This window comes from Neopelma chrysocephalum, unplaced genomic scaffold (assembly GCF_003984885.1).
Source record: "Neopelma chrysocephalum unplaced genomic scaffold, ASM398488v2 Primary Assembly neopelma1_259, whole genome shotgun sequence".
Lineage (NCBI taxonomy): Eukaryota > Metazoa > Chordata > Aves > Passeriformes > Pipridae > Neopelma > Neopelma chrysocephalum.
Window position 1 is genome coordinate 40641 of NW_020897921.1, and position 13666 is coordinate 54306.

The following is a 13666-nucleotide window of genomic DNA, read 5'->3' on the forward strand; positions in this document are numbered from 1 at the left end:
TGAGAGTGTGACATTATGTGTGTGTGACACTGAGTGTGACACTGGGTGTGTGTGAGACACTATCTGTGTGTGTGTGACATTATGGGTGTGTGACACCAGTGTGTGACGCTGGGTGTGTGTGTGACACTGGGTGTGACACTGGGTGTGGGTGTGTGACACTGGGTGTGACATCAGGTGTGTGTGTGACACTGGGTGTGCCACTGCGGGCTGTGTGTAACAGTGTGTGACAACAGGTGTGTGTGATACTGGGTGTGACACCAGGGACACGTGTGTTACACCAGGTGTGTCTCTGTGTGTGACACTGGGTGGGTGACACTGGGTGCGTGTGACACCAGGGGTGTGTGTGACACTCTATATGTGTGACACCATGCGAGTGTGACACTGGCTCTGTCTCACTGTGTGTGACACTGACTGGGTGACACTGGGGGTGGGTGGGTGTGACTCTGTGGATATGACACCGTGAATGTGTGACAATGTGTGACACTGGCTCTGTCTCCCTGTGTGTGACACTCTGACATCAGCTGTCTCACTGTGTGTGACACTGTGTGTGCGTGACACTGTGGGTGTGACACCATGAATGTGTGATACTGTGTATGTGTGACACCATGCGAGTGTGACACTGGGTGGGTGACACTGGGGGTGGGTGGGTGTGACACTGTGGATATGACACCATGAATGTGTGACACCATGTGTGTGTGACACTAGCTGGGTGTGTGACAGTGGCTCTGTGTGTGACACCCTGTGTGTGACCAAGCAGGTGTGATGCGTGACATCTCATGTGTCACCCCACATCACACGGTGTGACACTAGGTGTGACCACACACCAGTGCATGTGGCACCGTGCAGCACCACACGTGCCATGTGGGTGCACACACGTGACAGCAGGTGTGACCATGTGCATGTAACACCACGTGCAGGCTCCCTGTCCCCAGGGCCAGGAGGGGACACCGGGAGGGGACAAGCAGGGGCTCTAGGTGCTGAGATTTGCTCGGTCCCGATGCATCACTCGGGTGACACAGAGGGACTGGGGCACAGGGAGGGTGGCGTTGGCCTTGCCACCTGTGGAGGAGGATGTCACCCACGGAAGAGCAAGCCCTGCACCTTGCCATGCAAATGTCACAGCCCGACTGCCGTGGGGACGTGGGCTGTGACATCCCTGCAGGCTGGGGGATGCCAAATGTCACCCTGGTGGCCCAGGAATCTGCCAAAAGAGAACAGAGGGCAAGGACTCACATGGCCCTGCCAGGAGGTGATAGGACACAAGCACAGCTGCCACCACCCACCAAGATGGGGACACAGGGATGGCTGCTACTGCCACCCTAAGAGATGGACAGGAGGGACAGAGGAGGTCCCAGCCTCGTCCCCTCCACTTCCCTCACAGACAAACAACGGGCAGAGCCAACACTCAGGGATTTTAGTTCGTTGGTTTTTTTTCTTTTACTTTTTTTATTCCAAAAATCCACCCCCAAGAAACAAAATATTTCCCTTGGGAGGCTGGGATCTTCCCTCCCCCCACAACAGCCTTGTGGTAATATGAGTAAAGATCCTCTCTAAAAATCCCAGGAAAAAAAAAAAGGAAAAAATAAAAGGAAAGGCAAACTGAAAATGAACCAAAAGTAACTGCCAAGTAGGTGCCCTCCCTCTGCCCCAGCCAAGAACCCCAACCCCAACTGAGAGAGCGCAAGACTTGGTTTGCTTTTACCCTTAATGCTTACATTTAATTTTAAAGCACAAACATCAGAGATGGACTCTAAATCGCCAACAAAAAAATAGATATTTACAATATTTCTCCAGGGAGGGGAAGGGAGGGAGGGAGGGACGGGGGGGATCAAAACAAAACAAAAACCACAACCAAACCCTTAAACAAGTAACTTTGCTTGCAGGAGTTGTCTTTAGGGAGCAGGCTGGGTTGGTTTTAAATCACTAAGTGATTTTTTTTATTATATATAATTCTCTTTTTTTCTTCCTTGTGGATTTGCACCACACCGGGGTGGTGAGGAGGGTCACCCGCAGGCGTCTCTGCGGGGCACAGCAGGAAGGGGGTGCTGTCCCCGTGGAGGAGGGACCCCCAGAGGGAAGGAGCCCCTGGCCCTTCCAGCCACACTCAACCCCAGCTCTTGTAAGTTTTCTTTCTTGTTGCAAAACTCAAAATGAATCCAAAGGAAAAAGAAAAGCTTTTAATTTTTCCAACATGTTCCCTGGTCTTCCCTGGGACCCACCGCCAAGAGAGGCCGAGGGCGAAGGGTATTCCTCTCACCCAGGGGTGTTTTCCTGCTCCGAGCCCTCCAGCAGTGAGGCCACACCGCCCCTTGTCCCAGGCACTGCGGGATTGTCCCCTCGGATCCCCCTGTGGCAGCCGGGGACAGTCCCCACGCCCAGGAAGGGGGTGGGCGGCCACCTCTCCTCCCTTATTGCTTCTGAAGCAGCAGGGGGGTGGGCTGCCCTCGGGGGGACCCCCCTGTGGGGCTGGGGACGGGTGGCACAGAGGGGACACCCTGGATTGTGCTATCTGTACGCTGCCAGGGAGAAAGCGGGCTGCTGACACGGGGGGGGGAGAGAGTTGGGGAGCGTCCGGGCACAGGCAGGACAGGGAGGGAAATAAAATAGTGACCCAGAAAAAGAAGATTCCAACCTTTTTTCCTTTCTTTTTTTTTTCTTTCTTTTTTTTTGTTGTCTTTTTTTTTGTTTGTTTTGTTTTTTTTTGTTGTTTTTTTGTTGTTTTTTTTTAAAGTGCAAAAAGCTCTCTGCTGCCCTAGAGAGAGGTTCTTTGGACCGACCATCATTGCAAAGGAAAATTGGCAGCGAAAAGGGGGGTGGGGGAAGGAGAGGACGATGCAGGGGGGTGGCCGTGCCAGTTCGGTCCCAGGCCATGGAACAGCCCTCGCCCCTCCGGCCCCAGAGTGCTTCACGGTGCCGGGAGCTGGGGAGGAAGAGGAGGCAGCTCCTGTCCCCCCACGTGCTCACTCACCCCTGGCTGATGCTTCCCGAGTCCTCCCTGAGCTCTGATGTACCTGTGGGTTCTCCCCTGCTCCATCCCCTCGGACAGACGGTGCTCTGGGAAGGCTGATGCTGTCCCAGAGTGGAAGCGAGTTATCCCCCAGCCTCGCCTCCCCGGGCTCTCAAAGCCCCTGCTCCTGGTGACACCCCAGCCATGGGGCTCCTGCCCTCGGCACCCAAAGAGCCGCCCGGATGTGTGGGAGCGGCGGGAGAAGGAGGGGGATGTGTCACAGTCCCTGCAGCCGGATGAGGGGAAGAGAAAGGGCGTGAGAGCACAGGGCAAGCGCCGAGCTGGTGGTGGCACAGAGGGGTACGGGGTGTTTCGGCTCTGCTCCCGCTTCCTTGGAGAGACCCTCAAGCTTTGTGCTACCAGGGAAGTGACAAGTGTTTCAAGGCAAGGAAACGATGGGGAGGAAGGGGAAAAGCTGGGGGAAGAGGGTGCCCCATTTCTCTGCACAGAGACCTCTGTTACAAGCTCCGCCCCGGGAGCGGCCAGCCTCCGGGCTGAGGCTCCCTGCCATGTGCCCGTTCCTCCTCTGGTACTGGCCAGCCTGGCGGGACATCTTCCTCGGCAGAAGTCCCGGGGAAGGAGGAGGAGGAAGGACAGTGGAGCAGTGGCCCTGCCTGCCGAGTCAGGTGGGAGGCAGCGGCAGGACATGGAGGGCAAGGTGGGGAGGTGGAGGAGCGGCTCTCCGAGAGGGGTGGGATGGGCTCTTTTCCTTCTCCTCAGTCTGCCCCGGGGAGGGTCTCTAGCTGATTTTTTGGATCAGCTTCTCATCGGACAGGCAGTAGAGGCTGTTGATGGACAGGTCCGAGATGAAGTGCTCACAGGCTTTGCGGGTGATCTGTTTGCAACCTCGCAGGTCGATTAGGGTGACGTTGGAGATGCGGCGCAGGTACAGCAAGGCCTGGTCTGTCAGCTTATTGCAGCCTGCAGGGAAAGGAGAGCTAGAGTGAGTGGAACAGCTCCGGGAAGACATCCCATGTCATGCTGGGAGGAGGGAGGTGCTGCAGGATGGCCAGAGCAGCGCACCCACCTGCCATGTTGAGCTCGGTGAGGGAGTTGCGTGTGGAGGAGCCCACGGCGGTGAGGAGGTTGGCCGACTGGTCCGTGAGGTGGTTGCAGTGGCTGAGGTCGAGGCGGGAGAGCAGGGGCATATGGCGGATGATCAAGCGCAGCGTGGCATCGGTGATGTCCAGGCCGGCGAGCCGGAAGTCGATCATGTTGCGGAGTTTGCTGCGATTGTCCTGACCTGCGAAGGAAGAGGAGGAGCTCAGTGCGGACGAACTGCCCTGGCGCACTGCGGAACTCCGGATCCAGCATCACCTCCCTGCTCTGAGATCAGAATGTCATCCCCTTCCACCTCCCCACAACCCCCAGGGACCCTCCTGAGTGACCACCTCTCCAGCCCTGCCCCGGGGCAGCAGCTTACTGGGTTTGTCTGTTGGAGGCGTGAGTAAGTCCCGGATCTGAGGGTCCTTGATTCCTACTGCCCACCGAAGATCGAGGGTCCTGAGAAGGGGGCAGCTGGAGGTACTGAGAGCACAGACCGCAGACCAGGAACAGCCCGCTAAGATGAGGTCTTTCAGGCCTGGCAGGAGGGAGAGAGGTAACGAGTCAGACGGGTTTGGTCAGCTCTGAGGCATCCCAGATCTCAACCCTCTTTTTCCAGGCACATGAGGAAGCAGGTCTCCTCCCTGCCTGGGGTGGGACGTTCACTGGGGATGAGATCCAGGAACCCCAGGAGTTCCCAAGCTGGCAGGTACCAGGGTGCAGTGTGTCTCACCGTGCTCCAGCCCTCAGGAAGCCTTGGAGCAGGCTGGTGGCAGAGACGGGACCCCTCCCCAGCCCATGCTCACCTGGCAGCCTGTTGACGAGCCACGTAAGCTGTTTTTTGGAGATGTTGGTCCAGCTGAGGTCGAGGCTGACCGGCTGCCTTTTGATGATGCCGCTCAGTGCCTGGGGGGTGATGGACTTGCACCTGCTCAAGTCTATCTTTGTCCACAATCTCTTGTCACAGCACCTGGGGACAAGGACAAGGCTGAAAGTTGAGCCCCATGGGACAAGAGACAACCAGTGGGTTGCCTGGCTTCAGGGAGAAGCCCAGCCCTGGCGTGGCCTCAGCCACAGAACAAGGCTCTCCTCCTGGTTTCCATAGGTTTCCCCAAACATGGGAGGTTGCTGAGGGTATCCGGCCACCCAGGGACACCCAGAGCAGATTCAGCAGAGTTTTGCTACCACAAAACAAGACTCAAAGTCACAGTTGCCGGTCTGCTTGTCCCCTCCAGGTCCTCCTCCTGTCAGGGCAGAGATCCTAAGGATACTCACTCCCAAGCAGACACGACACCTCCTGGTCCCATCCCACAGCTCCAGCACCACTTGCTGCGGCAGAGCCCAGAGGTGGCACAAACTCCTCCTCTCCCACAGGAATCTGTGGAGACCCTGGACCCGACGGCAGCTCAGCTGAGCCCTTGAAGGTGCAGGTAAGGGGACACTGTCCTCCAGCCATCACACCACACCCTTCCCACCGGCTGCTGATCAAAGCAGGCTGGTCCTTTCCCATCGCTCCATCCCTGCTGCTCGGCGGTTAGAAACCTCCCAGCTTCCATTCCCGTCTGTTCCCCAGCCCTTCACCATGCACAGCTGTCCCAGTGCCAGCATTGTCTTCGGGCCTGCTGCCCCCTGAGGCACTTCCAGCCAGCAAATCCATCCTGCCTCAGCAAACCCATCCCGCCTCAGCCTGCCTTCCACACTTTCCCTGCCTGCTGGCAGCACAGGAGGCCAGGAAGGGCAAGGACCATCAGGGTAGTGGGTGAGGAAAGGACACTGGCACCTCACAAGGACATGGTGGGGGACACAGATGCTCACATCTCCCAGAGGGGACAGTAAGGAGCAGTGCACACAGGTCCAAGGGCAATGCTGCCTGGCTCCAGGGAGCGAAAGGAAGGCACTGAGGAGAGATCCCTTCCGTCTTGGCTGCCACCAAGCACATCCCCCCAGCCCACGCCGTGTCCCCACACTCACCACTTGTACCAGGTCTTGCACACCCGCATGCACTCGCAGAGCTCCCTGCGGGTGAGGTAGCGGAAGACGGACATCCAGACCTCTCTCTGCATGCAGCTCTCCTCGTCCTCCTGCGCCCGGCCCCCACGGCCGTTCAGCCGGGCCGCTCCCCCCTCCTCCGCATTCTCGTCCTCCTCCTCCTCTTCCTCATCCTCCTCCTCGGCAGCCGCCTCCTCCTCGCCCCCACTCCGCAGGGGCATCCTGGCGGGCGCGTGGCGCACGACCACACGGGGCGAGTGCTGCAGGTTGGCGGAGGAGGCTGTGATGGCTTGGAGCTTGGGGACGATCGAAGTGCCGTGGACGTCTTTGGTGGGGCGCTGGAGCGTCACGGTGAGGTAGGAGCCGTGCAGCTTGGCCTTCTCCACCTCCGACAGCTCCTTCTTGCCGCTGGGGTTGTTCTCCTTCTCCCGCACCATGGTTCGCTCCGTGGCCTGGAGCCGCAGCAGCTGCCGCCGCTTGAAGCGCTCGTCCCGGCTGGCGCTGTGGTGGTCGCTGGGGCCGGCGCCGGGGGACGAGCGCGTCACCACGCCCCGCGGGGACGCTGGGTCGTGGATCAGCTGCAGCATCGGGGTGGGAGAGTTGGGCGGGGGGGTCAGGGGCTCCTCGCAGCTCCGCAGGGGCCGCAGCACCTTGGCTTGCGCCGTGTCGTCGTCGCTCTCCTCCACCTTCCGCTTCTGTGGGGAAGCGGGTTAGCAGGGACGGGGCTGTGGTGGGCCTGGGGAATGTTTTCCCCCTTTGTTCTTCCCCAGGGAAACAACACAGTGCTGGGCAGGGCTTGCACCAGCAGTGCCCAGTAGAATCATAGAACGGTTTGGGTTGAAGGGGCCTTAAAGATCATCTTGTTCCAAACCCCTTCCATGGGCAGGGACACCTTCCACTAGACCAGGTTGCTCCAAGCCCTGCCCAACCTGGCCTTGAACACTTCCAGGGCTGGGGCAGCCACAGCTTCTCTAGGCAACACGTTCTAGTGCTTCACCACCCTCTGAGTAAAGAATTTCTTCCTAACAGCTCACTTAAGTAGCACCAGGATCAGAGTCCACCCACACCAGGAACCAATGTTCTCCTTCCCCCTTGACAAAAAGGGGCGTCCCCTGAGGTTGGAGGTGGCTCCCACTACATGCCTAACAGCCCAGTGTGTCTTGCAGTGGAATCTCTCAGGATCACAGCTCAGCATCCGTGGGAAGAAGGGGTGCTCATCACAGTACTGGGGGACTCGCCCCTGTGGGATGCCAGGATAGGATTGCAGCAAGATGTGGGCGGGCCCCCAAGTGCTGCACTCCCACAATCCTCACTCTCACTAGTCACTGCCCAACTGGTCCCTCCAGCCCACCCTGGCTGAACACATCCCTGGCAGGATGCAGTGGGATGGAGGCCACACATTCTGCTCCTCACCTGGCCCTTCTCTGTGTCGTCACCCTGGTAGCATTTGGGGCACTCCCAGCAGTTGGGGAGCTCGTCGTTGAGCAGCCCCTCCCCATCCATCTGCAAAGAAAAGGAGGGGGGTCAGCAGCAGCCCTGCCCCAGAACCAAGCCCCCCCCCCGTGCCCAGCACCTGCCCTGCTCACCTGCAGACAGCCAGGGTGAACGATCTCGTTGCAGATACAGCACTCCATGAGCTTCTTCTCAAAGTCCTGTGAGTCCTCATTCTGATCCACCTCGCCACAAAGTGCACACGTGACCGAGTGAGGCAGCCTGGGCTACAAAGGAAAGCAGGGGTGAAACCAGGGCAAGGTAGGACAGCCTTCCCCCTTTCCTTCCCTACTACCTGAATCATGGGGAAGGGGCCAGCTATTCCCCAGGAACCAAACTTGGGTAATTGCCCTCCTCTGTCACAGAATCATAGAATTGTTAGGGTTGGAAGGGACTTCTGGGGAGCATTTAGCCCAAACCTCCCACCTAGTGCAGGTGACACAGGAACGGTCCAGGTGAGTTCTGAATGTCTCCAGAGAGGGAGACTCCATGCCCTCCCTGGGCAGCTGCTCCACTGCTCTGCCATCTTCGAGAGGAAGTTCTTCCTCATGTTGAGGTGAAACCTCTTGTGTTTTAGTTTATGGCCCTGATAGGCCACACAGAGCCGTGGCCAGACTGCAGGAGGCTCCCAGGGGAAGACTGAGGATGCAGACTCACCGCTAAGCACTGCCGGAGGACGCAGGACTGCTTCATGCGGCCAGGCCCGCCGAACTTCTTCATGTCCCTGCAGTAGTGGCACATGCCACACTCGCCCTGCATGCAAGCCTTGCATTTTCGGCACCGCACCCGCCTCCGCCTGGCACCCGACACGATGGGAGAGACCGTGGGCCTGACGGGTGTCGGGCGCGGGGTCGGCTTCATGGTGTGAGGCTTGGTGATGGGGATGGTGGGCAGGCGCACCCGCAGCCGGGCCTGGAGCTTCAGCTGGCAACAGAGAGAGAAGGGAATGGAGTGAGAGGAGTGAAGCACTGCATTGTGCTGAGGTCTGAAAGGCTCTGATCGGATCTGGCACTGCAACGGGTAACGTGCTGGAGAACAGCTCTGCTCCCTCACCGCTCCACAGCCAAAGGAGCCTGGATTGGTGCTTCCCCAGCAGCTCTCCCTGAGGACACTCCATCACCCCACACCAAGAGCTCCCCTTCCTCCTACCCCCCATCAGGACTCAATAACGGGTCTGAAAAGGGGTGATGAGTCATAAAGACACCACAGCGTTTCAACAACATCCACTCTTTCCTTCTGAGGCAAGGAATGACAAGGTCCACCCGGGCTGTCCTCTCTGTGTGTCACTCAATCATTCTTGTGGGTCCCTTCCAACTCAGAATACTCTGTAACTCCTGTCTGTAACCCATGTTACCTGTCAGCTCTGCATAGGACAGGGATCAGCTCTGGGCACTCCTTCCCAAGCTCAAGGCACCCTGGGAACACCCACACCCACGTTTACAGTACAGGTGGGACAGCACTGCTCTCCGGCTGACCTTTGTCACCCTGCATCCCATCAGCACTCAAAGGAAATCTGCTGGCTGCAGCATCCTTCTGGGATCAGCCCTGGTGGGGTGTCCACCACAGCTGAGGGGCTTGGGTAGGCTCCCAAAAATCCCAGCACAAGGATGGGGTTGGGGGATGTGCCAAGCATCTGAGTGCTGCACCCAAAGGATGTACATGTCTCCAGGTCTCTTCTCCCAAGAAAGCTGCCTGAGATGCTTCTGCTGCAAAAGGACCAGCAATCCACACTGGATCTCCTTGGGCAGGGCAGGCAAGCAGAGACAGGCACCTCCAAAGGGCAATCTGAGAGGCTTGTTTGTTTCCAGACTCCCAAATGGGCTATTACCCACCCTTCCCAGAGTGATGGGGTCCTGCTCTTCCCACAGACAGCTTGGGAGCCTGTCTCCCGTCAGGAAGGAAGCAGTGACCTCGGGGAGCCAACCTGGCAGGCCACAGGAAGGCAGCCTGCAGAGGGGAAGTCCGGCTGCTCCGTGCCTCCATCTGCTCAGCGAGCTCAGCCCGGGCTGTGGCCCAGCTGTGGGCCCTGGGTTATGAGCACAGCTGGAGAGGGAAAGGACAGGGATGCATGGAAAGGTCCCACTGCTGAGGAACTGGCTGCTATCCGCAGGGAGCTGCATCCCTTGGGGTTGTAAGAGCCAATACTACAGCAGAGTGTGCTGGCAAGGACAGGGACACAAGGGACACATTCAGCTTGCAGTAAGGGGCTGGACTGATGCTGGCCTTCAACCCCACACCTCACATCACTACAGCAGTGAGACCTTCCCCAACACACAACACTCCTCAGGCCACCCAGGACTCCCTTATCAAGCCAGAGCTGCTGGGAGAACAGGATCACCCCTTCCTCCAACAGCCAGGCTCCATGTTCTCTGAGCATGACCAAAGGGCTGGAGAACATGGAGCAGCTGATCCAGTTACCACCCATCAGTTGAGCTGGGATAACCAGCATGGTGGGAGAACTCCATTCTGCCAGCAAATGGGTTTGCCTGCGGTGCTGTGGAGGTGGTTGCACCCTACATCCCACCTTGGCACTGCTCCCGAGGCGGGTATGGAAGCGGTGCCACCACACCCCAGTCCCGGGCAGCGACTCAGCTCCACGTGACACCCACCCAGGTCCCTCCTCACAGCTCTTACCTTATCTCTCTTGGGCCACTGGACGATGGGGACGCCTGTAAGTGCCAGTTTGGGGTCGCTGTTTGCGTATTCTTCCAACAGCAGCTAACAGGGAGAGAGGAGTGGGGGAAAACACAGCAGAGAGACGAAAAGCACAGGTATGAGCAGAGGGAAACACGGCTGCCGCCAGTGAGGCAGGCTCCGACCAAATGCCAAGGCCAGCACGCTTCAAAGGCAGCTGGGAAGGAGCCCTCCTCTTCCCACGCCCGCCAGCAACCAGCCCTCCTCCCCACATGAGACAGACAAGCTCTGTCGAGTCGATCTGCACCAGCGCTTTCATCAACTGCATTTCAGCCCCGAGGCCCCGCGCTGGGCGGTGGTAGGGGGAGAGCGCCAAGATTCGGCAACTGGGGGGATTTATGGGGGAGGATTCTGGCGAATCCTCCCCCCCCCATCTGCTCCCCCTGGCATGGGGCAGCTGGAGGGTGCAGCAGCAGCAGGATGTGGTGCCCCAGCACCCCTTCCATGGCCTGGCACAAGCTAGTGGGTAGCCGAGAGCTGCTCCCCCGCACTGCCTCGGGGTTTGGCTGTGACTTTGACGGAGAGATCCCTCGGCACCGACCGGACTGGCACATTGCCCTATGGCGCGACAGCCCCTCGCTCCCGCTGGACGGGACCTCCCACACTCACCCTAGTCTTTCTGGCCTCCTCACCCCCCCCCCAGCACAGACCCCTCCCCACCGAATCTGCCCATTGCAAAGGTGCTTTATTTACTTGACGTTGCCATGGTTACGCAGGCAGGAGCCTCCTGCCGGCATCCCGGCGGGCGGTGCTTCCTGCTGCCAGGCAGGGCCAGGGCAGGGGTGCCCGGCGTGCCCCCCACCCGGTTTTTCCGGGTGTCTCAGGAGGCAGGAAGCTGCAGCCTTCCCTCGGCTGCCCAGCAGCGCAGCGTGCTGCCTCCAGACCTTCCGCCTCCCCAGGAGCACATGCCGTGAGGAAAGGTCAGGGCTGGGGGCTTGCACACGGACATCCGCGTGGGCACCGAGCCGTGGCGTCCCCCCTGCCCGGGGCTCCGCGGGGGTGGCGGTGGCTCAGGCACGTTTCCAGCCGGAGAGCCAAGGGGCTGGGGGGGACTCCCGGGTCCTGCGGCTCCATCTGGCTCGGAGCCGGGGTGGGCGAGAGCCCACTCGTCCCCTGTGCCCCCTCGCGCTGTGGCCACGAGGACGTGGCAGAGGGGATCGTGTGAGCACCGCAGCCAGAGCGGCGAGCGCACCCCGGGGAAGGGAGAGGTGAGCCCAAGCACCAGCCAGAGACACCCCCAGGGAATCAGGGGTCCCACCGCGGTCCCTCCCACCCTGCCTGGGACCGGAGTGTCCCCGCGTCCCCTCCCCACGAGCATTGCCAGCTGCCTGACCTTGCGCCTCTGGAGCTGCCGAGACTCTGGGGCGAAGTTTGCCGAGCCCTCTTTGTTTCGGTGCCCGCACTGCGAGGGCTGGGGCCCCCCACCCTCTCCCCAGACACTGCCGGGGGCTGGCTCAGACCCTGGCCGGACCCCCGGTGTTCGGGGACATGGCTGGGGGAGCAGCTGCGCCCCTCGCCCCGAGCGCCCCCGGCTCCCCCCGCCTCCGGCAGCCGCACCGGTGGCCGCGTGCTCCTCCCGAGCCCTTGGGCAGCGGCGGCAGCTTCCTGAGCCGGAGACAATGCTGCTGCGTCACCCACATGCGGTTCCCAGCAATGCTTTGCAACGGGAAGATGGCAGAAGAAAAAGCGAGCGAGGGAGCGGAGGGCAGAGCCGCGCTGCTGCAGCGCCGGGAGGGGCCGGGACGGCGGGGATTGGCGCAGGGTCCGGGCGGCGCTGCCCACCGGCCTCCCGGGGCTCCCTCCCTCCGCCGCCGCCGCAATCTGAGATGCCGGGGCCAGGCTCCCTGGGGCCGGGGACAGCGTGGCGGAGAGCCCTCACCGAGTCCTGCTCACGCCCAGCCGCCCCGACACCTTTCTTTTGTCTGCTCCGAGCCGGGTTTTGGATCTGGGAGACGCCGGTAGGGTGAGTGGGGCTTTGGAATGTAGGCAAGGATCGTCCCCCTTGCAGCCCCCTCCAGGGACTGCACCCCGTACTCTCCCGACCTGGATGGATGAATCGTCCCTGGGAAACATCCGGCCAGCCAAGTTTGGGAGCACCCGTATTCCCAAAGGCACACCGGGGACCAAACCACTAGAGGGGGACAGATCCATGCCGGGCGATCAAGGTGTCCCCAGTCAGCCCCAGCTCCCCGAGACCCCCACCCCCACCCCAGCTACACATTGCAATTAAAATGGAGGAAACTCCTGAAATAAAGCAAAACAGCGGCTGCTCCCACTCCTGATATATCCAAAGCATCTGCAGGCAACTACAGCTTTGTGTTTCCAGGAAGCCAGTCACATCCCGACCTGGGTCCAGACTGTCACCACCTGAACTGCCAATGACACCCTTAGGTTCTTGTGGCCCACAAGCCCAAGTGCTGTGTGTGTGACCAGTGCTGCCATCCCATCACTTAGAAAGGGAGACCTTCCTGGCACAGCTCACAGGCCACCCTCGACTTCCTCATCCATCCCTGAAGGATACAATCCCCATTCTTCACCGAGTCCTCCTGGTGCCCCATTGCCCAGCCAGGTACGTGGGCAATGCCAGACCAGAGGCTTTGAGATGAGGTCCTGGAGACGGGATCACTACTTATGGGGAGGATCTCCTTGTTTCTACAATCCTTGGTGCTCCAGCAGCTTCAAGGAGAGTCCAAATATAATCCATTCATGCCAGGCCACAGGGCTCTGGCTTCAGAATTGTCAGACCTGCTGTGCTGCCTCATGACCATCCTTCTCCTCTCAAGTCCAGTGGTGGAAACCAGCACATCCCAGAGGAGTCAGAAAGGATGGACAGGAGCAGTCAAAAGATGACAGGACCTCTCAGAAATTCCCTCTTTGACAGTGATCCCTCCAACGACGCCATGCTCAGGATTTTCAGACAATCCCTCCTGCCACAGAGCTGTAAGCACATCTTTGTCACATCCAAAGTGCCATGTCCCACCATGTGACGCTCCAGGCTCAACTCATGACAGGATACATACTTTTCCACATGACCCAACTTAGAGAGACCCTGAAATCGTGATCACCACACAAGAGGCTGTGGGACAAGGCAGCATTTTCCTGCTCCATGCCTGCTACCCTCTGCCTGGGGACACTGGATAGAAGAGGGTGGCAAGAAGCGTGGCAGGACATCTGATCTGAGGGGCAGATCAAGGATGTCTGGGTGAGAAAACACCACATTCTGACCCTCGGGAGCACAGACCAAAGTGGGGTTTTTCCCAACAGTCCTTGGCCACATCCCAGGTCCACAAATGACCTTACCTGGTGCCACAAGGACAAGAACACCAGCTGCAGATTGATGGCCATAGTTAAAAGGTTTAGATAGAAATGTCTTAGCCTTTTTCAGGTTTTACAAGCCAATCTATACTGGCCAGTTCCATCACCTCTATGGAAAACAGAAGT

At 59.4% G+C, this 13666-nt stretch overlaps 1 protein-coding gene across 3 annotated transcripts in view; it reads right to left on the minus strand.

Moving 5' to 3' along the window:
- Window positions 1-2686: 2686 nt before the first annotated feature.
- The window catches only part of KDM2A (lysine demethylase 2A), a 37978-nt gene continuing 26998 nt past the window's right edge, over window positions 2687-13666 (minus strand). The window contains exons 1-10 of one of the 3 annotated variants that reach the window (XM_027704207.1): window positions 11559-11705; window positions 10166-10249; window positions 8189-8455; window positions 7627-7758; window positions 7454-7543; window positions 6023-6735; window positions 4858-5021; window positions 4431-4589; window positions 4035-4250; window positions 2687-3928 (exon numbers count right to left, since the gene is read on the minus strand). In XM_027704207.1, coding sequence (XP_027560008.1) covers window positions 3747-3928; window positions 4035-4250; window positions 4431-4589; window positions 4858-5021; window positions 6023-6735; window positions 7454-7543; window positions 7627-7758; window positions 8189-8392 — 1860 coding nt within the window. In that variant the 5' untranslated portion in view covers window positions 8393-8455; window positions 10166-10249; window positions 11559-11705 and the 3' untranslated portion in view covers window positions 2687-3746. The other 2 variants (XM_027704205.1, XM_027704206.1) reach the window with 2 other exon arrangements.